The following is a 15,675-nucleotide window of genomic DNA, read 5'->3' as shown; positions in this document are numbered from 1 at the left end:
TGAGCAAAAAAAACCTTTTTTATAACTTGTTTTAACTTGGGGCTGAATTGATGTTAGTTCGTATAGGAACTAAGTAAGTGGAGTGAAAATATGTGTTTCATCCTCTCAATATCATCTGAGATTTAAAGCATTAATTCTGAAATTCACGAGAATCAAATTAATTATGAAGTGATAAATGAATTGAAAAACCTCAAAAAAAAAAAAAAATTGTGTGGTAATATTTTTGGACAATTTATGTGATTGTTTTATCATGCGTAGAAAGCCCAAGTTTGGGAAAAGTGAAAACATGAAGAAATGGGTTTCTAAAAGCAACTAACGGCCCAAGCTAAGACACTTCAACTCTTCAAGGGATAACTTTGGAGCATAAAAAGATATGAGCTAATACTGAGGTTATAATAAGAGAAAATTAGGATTAACCAATTCAAACTTGTGAAAATACGGATTCCACTCACCTCTTGAATCAGTAAAAAAAATTGAAGAATAAGAGAAGAGACACTCTCCTTCAACAACACACACACACACACACACACACACAAATTCTTTTTTTCTTTTTCATTTTAGTCATATTCCATGCATTAGTTTTTTTTTTTTTTTTTTTTTTTTTTTTGTGGAGGCTTATTCCATACCATACATTAGTTGAGCTGGGAATGTAAAACCTATTTCCTTATATTTGACATTTTTGTTTCCTTATATTTCTCTGTTTTCATTTTCACTTGTGTTAATTTAACTGATCTTAGGAATTTGAACTCTACAACGCATGCAAAGGAAATAGCGACTTGTTACTTGTTAGGAGGAACATCTATGGACCCACGCGTCTTACATACGATCTGTAACGTAGTACGGTATTAGGGTTGCGTTTTCCCCATATTATTATGACCATCCCTGCATCTGCATGTATATCTAATAAATTTAATATAAAATAAAATAAAATAAAAACCGTACCCCAACACTAATGTAAACTTACGTACCATGAAATTCTAACCTGAGGAATTTTTGTTGAAGTTGCAGTCTCAGATAAGATTTGAAATTTAATTAATCAGCTGCATGCGCTGACCTAGCTGTTCATTAGTGAGCTAGAAAACTGAATTAATTGATATTATTTAATATTTTTCTACGGGTATTATTAGGTACGGATTGAGGAATAAAAAAAAATGATAAATACTAAATAAATAAACATTTGATATTTAATTTTTTAAAAAAAATTACTTTTCATTTAATAATTTTTATTTAATGCTTTTTTTTGTTTATTATATCTCTTCTACTCGTGTTTACAAGTAGAACGTGTTTACAAGTAGAACCGCCAGAGCTAAACAACAAAGGCTTATCAACACTACGTACATTCAAAAAATTATACGATCGAAAGGTAGGTCAACATTTATATTGGTAGATAGGAAGTTTCGATCGAGATATGATGTAATAGGTACAATAAGAACCTGCAGATATATGGAGCATGCATACATATAATATAATATATACTTGACCAGTGTTACAGTTTTTAATATTCCAATGATCTCGTTTCTTTTGTCTTGATTTTAATTCGAGTTTAGCTAAAATAAATTAATGTTCTTGGTCAAGATTTTGGTTCTTGAATTCTTATTTTATTTTATTTTTATTTTTTTGAAAACGAGGTGAAAGCCATATGAGGCTGTGGCCCACGGTCCAATGGCCCAATATATTAGTTTGTTAGTTTGTTACATCTATTAGTTTGTTAGTAATTCAGTTTAACTGTTATTCTATTTACAGTCACTTAGTGGTGCCTAGCTCAACATATAAAGCTAAGCACTCTCTTGTATCTGTTAGACAATTCTTTCATTCTTTACTTTGTGCTTACAATCAAGAACTTCGTTTCTCTCTTCTTCATTTCCTTTCCTCTCCTTCTTCTTCTGTTTCTGATATCTTTCACGAGGGAAGTATATAAATTTTAAGGTTACATAATCTCGGGCTGGAAACGCCCATCATATCTGTAAATAAGAGATTTCAACACTTTGACATAGCGTCTATATATATATAGTGATACTTGGATTCATTGAAGAGTACTACTTAGGCACAAAAAAGTACATTAAGTTATAAAAGTAACAACAGCAAAGTGCTTTAATTTAATAAGCAAATAATAAAGTCTCCATAACCCTAGTTTAGACATGTTCATTAAAGAATTGAATTCCGATTGGATGATTAATTACTATGCATGCCGATAATAATTTTATATATGTAGGATAGGGTTTTTTTATATGCCATGTGTGTACTCCGAATTATGAATTATATTTATGTTGAGGATATTGATTTATATAATATAAGTTTTAATGATAGGTTGAGTTTGTAATTAATTAAATAGTTATTATTTGGTTTAATTATTTAGATATTGTGCATGCTTTGAAGATCATGGCCTCTTCATCAAGCTCCAAAACTCCTGAATGAAGTCCAGCCACATCAAAGGGAGGATACAATGAACTCTATGGCTTATGAAGCTGAAGCAAGGATTAAAAAGATCCTGTTTATGGTTGTGTTGGGATTATTCCAGTGCTCGAAAAGAAAATCATTAAGCTCCAAATAATGGAACTTGATGCCATAAAAGCTGAATTCATCCGCTATACTACAAGCAATGGAATGCCAACTCAAGCTGTGAGAAGGACTAATTAATGAAGGAACTTCCTCTCTTGGTTATCCTTCTATTTAATTAGAAAAGTAATGGTCCTTGTGGGGAAGGCTAGCTACCATAGAGTTGATAACATTGTGTGTATGCAACTCTAGTAATAAATTTCAAGTTAGCCATTTTGGGTGTTTTATCTTAATGTATTGAAGGAAGGAGATATATATATATATATATATATATATATATATATATATATATATATACATGTGTATATATATGGTTCCTCATGGTTTTTATGAATAAAATATGGTGTGTTATTGTGAGATGGCCCTCTGCTTATATAACACAAAATTTATAATTCTTATTATTAAAATTTATTTGGAATAGTGACATCTATTTTATTTATAGACAGGAATGATAACAATTGTTATTTAAAATAGTAAACCTTCAATTAATTCAAATCTAACATTTAAAAATAAATTATCCATTATATATTTACTTACAACAACTAAAACAGAAAAAAATATCCAACAAAGCTCCCAAATTTAAATACCTATAACAAAATATCCAAGAAAATTTTTAAAATCAAAATACATATAAATTAATTCATTACAAGATTACAAGCATTTCAAAATACTTAAATTAAAAAAAAACTAAATATCTAAAAATGATAGCGAAAGAACAACAAATTCTTCAATTTTGATCCTGCAATAAACAAAAGAAATAAACCCATTAGTATTAATAAAATGAAATAATTAGTACTTTATTAAAAAATATAACCTGGTAATTAGCCTAATGAGTCATCACTCTTGATCTTGATATCTATGTTGTTAAAACATTGAAAAGAAAAAAATACTAAACTAAACTAAATTTAAGGCTTAATAACTAATACATAATTTTCATTTAATAATTATTATTTATAATTCCTTAGGTAAATATCTTTAAAAAAAAGTAAATGCATTATTTATCAATATATTAACCACACTGTAGCTAAGGTATTAAATACGTTACATAAAGCACTACAAGAAAAAAGTTTATTTGTGACAAAAAATTTCGTCACAAATTTTGTCACAAATAAAAATTTTCGACACAAATAATCAAATTTCATCACTAATAAATTTGCGACTCGGGAATTTGTGACGAAATTTCATATGTAGTGACGAAATTTGCGACACTAATAAGATTTTTTCTTGTAGTGAAGGCACGCGTTAACAAACTCTAAATAATTTTTTACCCAATGCCAATTAGCATTTGCCTTTAGTTATCAGCGATGAACCATAAGATATTGCTTCCTCCAAATCTTTGTCGTAGTCAACAATGAACTCATCTTGAGAATTGTGTGAACTTGTAAATTTTATCTAATTGAGTTTTTCTACGAAATGTCTGTGTTTGGGAGCATGTATGGAGCAGAAAGTTATAAGTAAAGTTGAAGTGGTTGGATTAGGCGACGATAAATCACTAGAAATATTCATATTTTCAACGGAATTTTTTTGTTATTATTTTTGACCGAATATTTTCGGTTGATAAATTTTGTCAGTTTTTTTTAGTAGTGAATTGGAAATAAACCTATGCAGGATTCATGAATACCTGGGGTTTTGAGTTGTGAACAATTAACCCCAAATATTCCTAATCCATAATGCAAGACCTAACAAAAGAAACAAAATAGGTGTTTAATTAACAATGAAATGGAGACAATATTTCTCAGAAATATATCGCACTATTTCACAAAAACAAAAATAACGAGTTTAATTAGACCAACAAGATTCTCTTTAGATCACTGTCGTAAAATCTGGCCCGATCCGGCCTGGTCGACCCGGAACTCGGTGACCCGGTCATTGAACCGGTCCGGGTCAAGCATTGGACCAGTCATGCATCGACCCGGTCAAACCCGATCAAAACCCGGTGACCCGTTGACCCGGTCGGGTCATTCATTAAAAAAAAAAAACCAAAAAATCAAAATTGTTTCATCTTGTGAGAAAAAAATGTAGAGCTCATTGTAATTTTTTTTTATAATTTTATTTGTTAATATATTCTTCTACAATTATCTCAAATTTCAGTTTTCAATACTGAAACAATTTGCGGAATAATAAATTAAGAGAATGTAACATATGTTATTTTAATGTAGTTGAATTTAAAAAATATGTGTTCAATGTCATTGAGAGGTATGTTTATGGGGATTCTGAGTAACAATTTAAATTGACATAGTAATAACGTGCATTTTTATTTAGTTATACTTCATGTTTTTTGAGCTTATTTAGAGGAACCTTATTTAATTCATTTTAGATATAAAAATATAATTGAATTTATATGTTCATATTTATATATTTTTTTATATATCTATATGTATCCGGGTCAATCGGTTCGACTAGTGATCCATCAGTCCGATCAGTGACCCAGTACCCCGACCGGGTCGATGCCCGGGTCGGATTTAATAACACTGGTTTAGATAACATCTCGGACTTTAATTAAGGCGGGGGAATATGGAGGACTAAGATACTTGGGGCCATTTTATATAATTTAAGTTATTTTCTCATAAAATAATGTCAAAAAACAGAATGGTTGTTATGCACTCCGTTGCACGGACACGCAAAATTTTGTAAAATTTGCGTGTCAGACACGTGTCTGATACGAACGGACACGTTCCGACACGCTCGGACACGCGGTCAACATTTGGGGACACGCGGTCAACTCTCCGACACGTTCCGACACGTGGTCAATATTTAGGGACACGCAGTCAACATTTGGGGATACGCTCTGACACGTTTTTTTTTTGTTTTTTTTTTTAAATCTTAATTTTATTTTGTTAACTAAATATAAAAGAAATAATTTATAAATTAATTTTTTTCTGTTATGAAATTTGACATTAAAAATTAACAAAGTACGAAAAATTATTTATATTTATATTTATGTTATGAAATTTAAATATTTGATTGGTTATACGACTTATTATGGTTTCTTATATGTATTAAATATAAATCATATTATATATATTAAAATTTTTATTTAATATCTAAACGTGTCCAAATATAACATTTTTTAGAATTAATGTGTCGGCGTGTCGTGTCGTGTCCCGTGTCCCGTGTATGTGTCCGTGCATCATAGGTTATGCACATCCTATATATGTTGCGCTGTCACTGAGATTATTCTGAGAAATATGAAACAATTTGAGTTCTAATACGCTTTGAGATAGATTCTCATTTTTCAGTTTGCTAGCTAAAGAGAATTAATTCCTATTATTGGTTAGAGACACATTTTGTAATATATAATTAAGCAGAGGGCCATGCATCTCACAATAACATACCATATTTTATTCATAAAAACCATGAGGAACCATATATATATATATATATATATATATATATATATATGAGGGAAGATATTCTTACTACCAAAAATATCCACTACCAACTCACTACCTCCACAATTACCATTGGATCAAAGAGAGATAATGCTAAAAAGCTTTTGAAGAAAGAGAAAATATTGATCCAATGGTGATTATGGAGGTAATAGGTTGGTAGTGAATTTTTCTAGTAGTAAGAATATCCCTACTCTCTCTATGTATATCCCCTTCCTTCAATACATTAAGATAAAAAACCCAAAATGGCTAACTTGAAATTTATTACTAGAGTAGTTGCATTATTGATGCATAGAGAGAAGATTGAAAATCACACAATGTTATCAACTCTATGGTAGCTAGCCATCCCCACAAGGACCATTATTGTTCTAAATAGAAGAATGATGAAAACCAAGAGAGGAAGCTCCTTCATTAATCCTTCTCCCAGCTTGAGTTGGCATTCCATTGCTGGTATTGCGGATGAGTTCAGCATTTATGAAATCAAGTTCCTTTTGGAGCATAATGATTTTCCTTTGGAGCACTGGAATGACCCCAAGACAACCATAGACAGGATCTTTAATCCTTGCTTCAGCTTCATAAGCCAGAGAGTTCATAGCATCCTGCCTTAGATTTGGTTGGACTTCATTCAGGAGTTTAGTCACATTGCTTGCACCAAATATCTTGTGAACATTTGCAAACTTTTGAGGCTCTTCTTGTGGGAAATATGGAGCAAAAATGCAATCTGGCATGCATTTCCTTCTCAAAAATTTGCAGGCAGCACAAGGAGATTTGGAATAGCTTGAAGGGGCCATGATCTTCAAAGCATGCAATATATTTAATTAAACCAAATAATTATTAATTAATTACAACCTCTACCCTATCATTAAAACTTTTTAAATCATCATATTATATAAATCAATATCCTCAACATAAATATAATTCATAATTCGGAGTACACATGGCATCTCAAAAACCCTATCGTACATATATAAAATTCTTGTCGGCATGCATAGTAATTAATCATCTAATCGCGCGAAATTCAATTCTTTAATATGAAATTGTCTAAACTAGGGTTATGGAGACTTTATTTGCTTACTACTTTTATAACTTTATTTACTTTTTGTGCCTAAGCAGTCTTCAATGAATCCTTGTATCACTATTCATAGATTCTCAATACCAAGAAAGACGATGGAGGGAATTAAAACAAAAATAATAAAAAATATATATATGATAAGTATGTCATGTGAATAGTGATACTTCAAGTTCAATATGTATATTAATGGTACTTACACCATTAATTCAACAAGAATTTCATTCCTCAAAAAAATTGAACCAAAATCTTGACCAAACCTTAGAACATTAATTTATTTGGGCAAAACTAGAATAAAAATCAAGACAAAGAACGCGATCATTGGAAGAAAATCTGTACCATGCATGTGGAACTATTTTTTTTTTTTTTTAACAAACATTATGTAATTTCGATCATTACCTTTTTTCTCCCTTAATGTAGAAGTCTAGCTCTTTCAAGATGTATTAATCTTTAATAATGTGAGTGAAAAGGAAGAAGAGAGGGAGAGGGAGAGAGTCAATGAAAACTTACTGTTGGATGTGAGAGTTGATGGAGGAACCCTAGTTAGTTGCAGGACAACAATGACTATAACACAACCTTTATATATAATAATATCAAGCACTGAACAAGTATATATAGCCAAGGTTAATTTGCGTTTACATGTGGTAGCTACTTTCTAGCAACTGAACAAGCATATACTATAGTTGAAAGCAAAACAGGATTTATCTTACTTTCTAGCAACTTTTTTTGCTTAGGTTCATTGAACTTGAGACACGTTGGAGGAAAGAAATAAGGCTAGAAAAATATTTCTGCAGTTAATGCAGATAAGTTATCTGCATTTATTTCCAAAACGACGTTGTTTTGAAATTGAAAGATTAAAAAATTATAATTATAAAGACTATAATAACCCTGAAATAAATTAAAATTACAAAAATACCATGATTTCCGCCCCAAATAATAAAGTATTGGGCATACTATCTGTAGTAACTGCAGAAAAAGAGAACCCTTAAATAAAAATGAGAAAGAAAGAAACATAAAATGGAATGAAAATGAATTCAGAAAACGTACTTTTTCAATTTAATTAAGAATTGTATTTAATTTCTACACCAATTTCATTAATTATAAAAGTTTTACACCACTTCTTTTTTGGATGATAAATCAAGAAAAATACAAATTAGATTCTAACAAAATCTGTGTTTTTATTTTCTTCCAGAAAAGAAAAGTATAAACACGGTGTAATAATGTAATGTGCAAAAAAAAAAAAACGTAACACTTTTAAATTTATAGATTCGCCCATATCTGCTTTTTGCTTAGATGCAATTTAAGTATAGTTATGTAATTTTAATGTAAAAAAAATTAATATTTAAATTCAATGTCCGATTGTCATAGCATTTAAATCCATATCCAAATTCATTTAATGTGGTATTAATACAATATTGGGATAGTATTAAATTTAAACACATTTTCAATACTATCGCCACATATCCTAATTTTTCTTAACTTTATCTCTCATTTGGTGTAATTAATATTAATTAAAGTTGGATTTTCTTCCAACCATATTCGTCTTTATTTCCAAAATAAGGCAATCAAACATTTCTACCTACATAATATACGGGGCTTATACGGGAGGGATATTGTAACAACCAATTAGGATTATTATCATTGTTGTTAAAATCTCGATTTATCGCTACGATTTTACGATTTTTTTCATCAAAACGATTTTATTAATATTCCAAACGCTTTCACGTTTTTACGATTTTTTTACATTACGATTTTACGGTTTACGATTTTTTAATCCTCTTTCGATCTTACTTAAGATCTCGATTTTAACAACATTGGTTATTACCAATATTACTACCAATCAATTTCATCGTTAGATCGATTATGTTGATCCAACGATTATATTTATTTATATCTTTGTATGGTTATGATTCCCCATATTTATTATTTAATATTTATTTTTACCTTTGTATGTTCACATTAAATATGGAGAATCATAACCAAACAAAGATAGAAATAAATATAATCGTTGGATCAACATAATCGATCTAACGATGAAATTGATTAGCAGTAACCTTGGTAGTAATCCTAATTAGTTGTTATAATATCCTACCTCATAATATATTTAGGTTTTGAAGCATCTTTCAATCCCAAATAGAACTTTATGAGTGATATTTGGGAATGGATGTTTGTATGTATTATTTAACATTTTCATATTATGTGAGAGAATTGTAGCAGTTTGTAGACAAATCAATGGTAATAAGTCATGAGAGAGAAAAAAATATTAGGATAGAGAGTGACAAAATCATCATCGTTGATCTACACATTAATGATTATGATCATCTCAAATCTTACATGACATGATCATGTTAAATAACACATGAGAGGATCCACATTATAGTTATTTAAGTCTCATATGCTTATCTTTAAAATGAATAAATAAAGATACATCTATCTCTAAATTATATAGTGGTTTAAATATCATAATTCACTTTATTAAATTAAGGATGAATATATTATTATTAGCTCAATTTAAAAATAAATCCACTTTATATGAGTTTTTTCCATATAAAGGTATGGAACGAGATTCTTAACCTAGTATGAGTTTTGGGTATGCTATATTCATTTATATGCCATATTTAGTGTTATATTCATATATCCTGTATTTTTATTGGATTTGATCAAGTTATTTTCCAATTAATGATCGGATAGAGAATATATTTTGCCATTGGCATTTTTTTTCATTTTTACACTATAAAAATTTTCTTATCAAATTTTTTTACCTAAGCAAGTTTTCTGTACTTGATACTAAATATGATCATTTGTGAACTTCATCTACCACTTTCATAACATCCTCGTACAAACCCTCCCATGCATACTCTCGTGAGAAAGTCCATTCCTTACTCAATCCAATCATTCTTTCTCTCTCTAGAACTGGAATTAGATATTTAGATCTCGCTTTCTCTCTACAAACAATTCCCATTCGTTTTCCTATTTTTATTTCTATTCATTTTTCATTTGAAAAAGTGTGTCATTTTAAAATATAACACATTATGTTATTTTAAATGAGAAAAAAATAGATAATTAAAAGAGTGTACGAATAAAATAAATAAATAAATATGTGAATTCCATTTCTTTGTGGAAAAAATCTAGCGTATGGAAATATTTACGGTATTATTGTTGTACCATTCACTCCGTACATCTATCAAATAAATCTAGCGTATGGAAATATTTATGGTTTTACTGCTGTGCCATTCACTCCGTACATCTCTTTGTGGAAAGAATGATTGGATTGAGTAAGGAATGGACTTTCTCACGGGAGTGTTTGTATGTGGATTTTTTCTTGAGAATGTTAGGAAAATCGTAGATGAGATTCACAAATGATCATAATTGGTATAAAGTAGGAAAATTTTGCCTAGGTAAAAAAATTTGATAGGAAAATTTTAAAGTGTAAAAATGAAGAAAAATGTCCACTAGAAAATATATTCTCTATATCCGATCATTAATTGGATAATAACTTGATCAAATCCAATAAAAATACGGGATATATGAATATAACACTAATATGGCATATAAATAAATATAGCATACCCAAAACTCATACTAGGTTAAGAATCTCATTCCATACCTTTAAATGGAAAAAATCTCATATAAAGTGAATTTATTTTTAAATTGAGCTAATAATAATATATTCATCCTTAATTTAATAAAGTGAATTATGATATTTAAACCACTATATAATTTAGAGATATAGATGTATCTTTATTTATTCATTTTAAAGATAAGCATATGAGACTTAAATAACTATAATGTGGATCCTCTCATGTGTTATTTAACATGATCATGTCATGTAAGATTTGAGATGATCATAATCATTAATGTGTAGATCAACGATGATGATTTTGTCACTCTCTATCCTAATATTTTTTTTCTCTCATCACTTATTACCATTGATTTGTCTACAAACTGTTAAGATTCTCTCACATAATATGAAAATGTTAAATAATACATACAAAAATCCATTCCCAAATATCACCCATAAAGTGCTATTTGAGATTGAAAGATGCTTCAAAACCTAAATATATTATGGGGTAGGATAATAACCAATTAGAATTACTACCAAGGTTACTACCAATTAATTTCATCGTTAGATCGATTATGTTGATCCAACGGTTATATTTATTTCCATATTTGTATGGTTATGATTTTCCATATTTAATACTTTCACATTAAATATGAGAAATCATAACCATACAAAAGTGAAAATAAATATTAAATATTAAATATGAGAAATCATAACCATACAAAGATAGAAATAAATATAACCGTTGGATCAACATAATCGATCTAATTGTGAAATTGATTGGTAGTAACATAGATAATAAACCTAATTAGTTGTTACAATATCCTTCCCATATAGGCCCCCGTATATTATTTAGGTAGAAATGTTTGATTGCCTTATTTTGGAAATAAAGACGAATATGGTTGGAAGGAAATCCAACTTTAATTAATATTAATTACACCAAATGAGAAATAAAGTTAAGAAAAATTAGGATATGTGGCGATGGTATTGAAAATGTGTTTAAATTTAATACTATCCCAATATTGTATTAAGGGAGAGGTTATAGTTACAACCTTTTTTTATAACCTCTTACAACCATATATCATAACCGTTGATTTCCGCCAATCAACGGTTGTCATTTATTATGAATTTCGCAAATTAAACTCATAATTAATTATTAATTCATAATAAATAACAACCGTTGATTGGCGAAAATCAACGGTTATAATATATGGTTGTAAGAGGTTGTAAAAAAAAACTGTAAGTATAACCTTCCTCTTGTATTAATACCATATTAAATTTGGATATGGATTTAAATGCTATGACAATCGGACATTGAATTTAAATATTAATTTTTTTACATTAAAATTACATAACTATACTTAAATTGCATCTAAGGAAAAAGTAGATATGGGCGAATCTATAAATTTAAAAGTGTCACGTTTTTATTTTCACATTACATTATTACACCGTGTTTATATATACTTTTCTTTTCTGGAAGAAAATAAAAACACAGATTTTGTTAGAATCTAATTTGTATTTTTCTTGATTTATTATCCAAAAAGAAGTGGTGTAAAACTTTTATAATTAATGAAATTGGTGTAGAAATTAAATATCATTTTTAATTAAATTGAAAAAGTACTTTTTCTGAATTCATTTTCATTCCATTTTTTGTTTCTTTCTTTCTCATTTTATTTAATTAGCCTTATTTCTTTCCTCCAACATGTCTCAAGTTCAATGAACCTAAGCAAAAAAAGTTGCTAGAAAGTAGCTACCACATGTAAATGCAAATTAACCTTGGCTATATATACTTGTTCAGTGCTTGATATTATTATATATAAAGGTTGTGTTATAGTCATTGTTGTCCTGCAACTAACTAGGGTTCAGAGGAAAGTTTTGTCGTTCCAGCTTGTAGTTTTATTAACTCTTTTGGGGTATGTAATACTGCCCAAGTTCAAAGGTGTCCCGAGATTCCTTAACCTTCAATGAAACTGATGTCCTCAACGAGGATGATGCTCGCACTAACAACAGAAAGTCGAAAACAAAGGTGAAGATTATGTGATTAGAAGGATATGATAATTCCCTGTCAAATATGCTATATAATTAATTTGATTTTATTTTGTATAAAATTGATCTTGGTTATTATTGGTCTCAAAAAGTTGTGGAATTGAATCCTGCCTGCCCAGTTGACAATATCTTTGATTATTATTGATATGTCGTGAATATATATATATATATATATTTTTTTTTTCATGTTTCATTTTTCTGATTTAAAAGGGAGCGAACCGGAGAAGTGGTAAAACTGTTCTTTCTTTCATGACTGAAAGGTCACGGTTCGAATTCAGAAAACAGCATCTTTACAATTATGTAAGGGTAAGTCTACGTACAAGGATTTCCTCCGCCCTATACTCGCTATTCGGGTTTAACTGGAATTGATTTTTCGGTGGTTTCATTTTTCTGATTTGTAAATCTGATAGTAGATGGTTTTTCATTTACCATGTTTCTCAGGATGCTAATGATAGAAAAAAAAGATGGCACAATGTCAAGTTCTCAAAGGAAGCGTAGAAGATCTTCTAATGTTAATGAGGATTGAGGAGGATAAAAGTGGTAAAACCTCAAGGCAGCTGAGGAAACAAGCAGCTCGCAAATTAACCTGCCAACAATCAGTGCATATTCCTTGTTGTGATATGATGACACTGAAAATATAAGAGAGCAAGAGTTGTTCACATAATTTAATTTAGGATCTTAACATGTTATCTCCAATCATATCAACATATTAAGGTATGAAAGTCATACGTGACAATTTCCAGCAAAAGAAATAGAGAACATGCAATAGTGCATTATCACCCTCAACTCACACTTTGAACTTACATTTGAGGGTCATTAACCGCTTTGTGCGCACACATATGTCCTCCCAATGTTTGTCCCGTGGGGAAGGATTTGTGGCAAGGAGAAATATTGGTGAGCCCTATCGGCATGGTGCTTGCTCTTGTGTGCTTTGCCCTTGTGACCCCCAAGTGCTTGGTGAGATGAAAAAGTCTTTTGAAAAATAGGGCATTTGTACTGGGTAGTAGTTCTACATGAAAGGACGATTGAAGAAAAATGTTCGTGATCTTGTCTCAGAAGACTTATCCTTCCATGTAGAATCATCTTTCCATGTAGAATCGTCTTTCCATGTAAAACTGCTACTCAGTACAAATGCCCTATTTTGTATCTCACCAAGCACTCGGGGGACACAAGGGCAAAGCACACATGAGCAAGCACGATGTCGATAGGGCTCACCAATGTTCTCTTTGCTAAAAATCCTCCCCCACGGGACAAGCCTTGGGAGGACATATGCATGCACACAAGGCGGTCAATGACCCTCAAATGTAAGTTCAAAGTGTGAATTGAGGGTGATAATGCACTATTGCATGTTCTCTATTTCTTTGCTGGAAATTGTCATGTATGATTTTCATACCTTAATATGTTGATATGATTGGAGATAACATTAAGATCCTAAATTAAATGATGTGAACAGCTCTTTTTCTTTTTTATTTCAGTGTCATCATATGTATTTTGTAAAATCCGCTTAAATAACTTTTCTTGAGGATGTGTACTTATTTTGAAGGTGTTTATGACTTAATAGCAATGTAAGAAAAGCCTTGAATTTATTGTTTTATTGATAATTCTAATGTGTGAGTGATGTACATGGAATGGGACAATAAGGAATTAGGAATTTATTGTTTTATTGCAATATGTTGTGGCCATTTTGTTATCTAGGGTTGGTGTTAGGAATTTTCAGCAAATGAATTATTTGGAAGTGGGTGGTATATTAACTGATAGACTTGTGGATATCCTTCCCACATTGTGTTCTCTCGAGTAATTCCATGCTTGGGCATTACCTTTTCCAATCCATCATTTTAATCATATGAATTTTATTAAAGTCTTGAGCTCCATTTCAAATTGAATTCGTTGAAATAGAACTCTGGTTTTTAAAAATTGGAGAAGGTTATATTTACAACTTATTTTCGTTTACAACCTCTTACAACTCATATCTGAACTGTTGATTTCCGTCAATCAACGGTTAAAATTTTCGTAAATAAAATTTATTAATTTATTATTAATTCGCAATAAATGATAACCGTTGATTGACAGAAATTAACGGTTAAGATATGATTATTGTTGGAAAATTCGTTCCCTCAAACTCCAATGTCAAGCGGGTCCAGGGGAAGCCCGTGGCGGGGGCCACCACCAATGAGCTAAGGCTACACCAACCGTAGCAAGTGAATCCGACACCATGTCTCAACCCAAAACCTTAAGGCATTGGGTTCATGGGTCCTTTCACTTATATACTCTTCACTTAACTCATTACCAACCAATGTGGGACTCATCACACTTGAATATTTCAACAATACTGTTGGGAATGGTACGGGGAGCCCAAAACTCATTGCAAGGGATACATCCATGGGCCAAGCGATAAACCACAATAAGTGGGCCGACACCACATTTTAACCCAAAACCTTAAGGCTGTAGGTTTATGGGTCTTTTTGCACTTATATAGTCATCACTTGGTCTAGGTCTAGCCAATGTGGTACTTCATTACAACTCATACTTGAATACTTCCAACATCTTCCCCTCAAGTATGAGACCCAACATCATGCTCCCCCTTAAGGGCAACTTCTGCGGAAGTCTTTGTTCTTTAAGTATTGGAGTCTTCAAACATTGTGAGTTATATTTCTGCATCTTAATTTTTCCCAACAGTGGTATCAGAGCCGGATTGGGTTCGAGGCTAGCCTAGTGATTGGCTAGGAGGCGGGTCGAGTACTTTGCGCTTCGGGTACTCGGTTGAGGGGGAGCATACCAATGATGGGTTTCACACTTGAGGGGGAGATTGTTGAGATATTCAAGTGTGATGAGTCTCACATTGGTTGGTAATGAGTTAAGTGAAGAGTATATAAGTGAAAGGACCCATGAACCCAATGCCTTAAAGTTTTGGGTTGAGACATGGTGTCGGATCCACTTGCTACGGTTGGTGTAGCCTTAGCTCATTGGTGGTGACCCCCGCCACGGGCTTCCCCTGGACCCGCTTGACATTGGAGTTTGAGGGAACGAATTTCCCAACAATTATAAGAGGTTGT

General features: G+C 31.0%; 1 protein-coding gene across 1 annotated transcript; it reads right to left on the bottom strand.

The window, feature by feature from the left end:
* Positions 1-6,313: 6,313 nt before the first annotated feature.
* Positions 6,314-6,738, bottom strand: LOC133315873 (LOB domain-containing protein 25). The gene has a single exon (XM_061517550.1). It carries the CDS (start codon positions 6,734-6,736, stop codon positions 6,314-6,316), a length of 423 nt encoding a protein of 140 aa, XP_061373534.1. The 5' UTR covers positions 6,737-6,738.
* Between the last annotated feature and the right edge of the window lie 8,937 nt (positions 6,739-15,675).

This window comes from Gastrolobium bilobum, unplaced genomic scaffold (genome assembly GCF_033153095.1).
Source record: "Gastrolobium bilobum isolate Gb01-03AN ecotype WA unplaced genomic scaffold, APGP_CSIRO_Gbil_v1 utg46394, whole genome shotgun sequence".
Classification (NCBI taxonomy): Eukaryota; Viridiplantae; Streptophyta; class Magnoliopsida; order Fabales; family Fabaceae; genus Gastrolobium; species Gastrolobium bilobum.
This window is presented reverse-complemented; position numbering and strand designations above follow the sequence as displayed.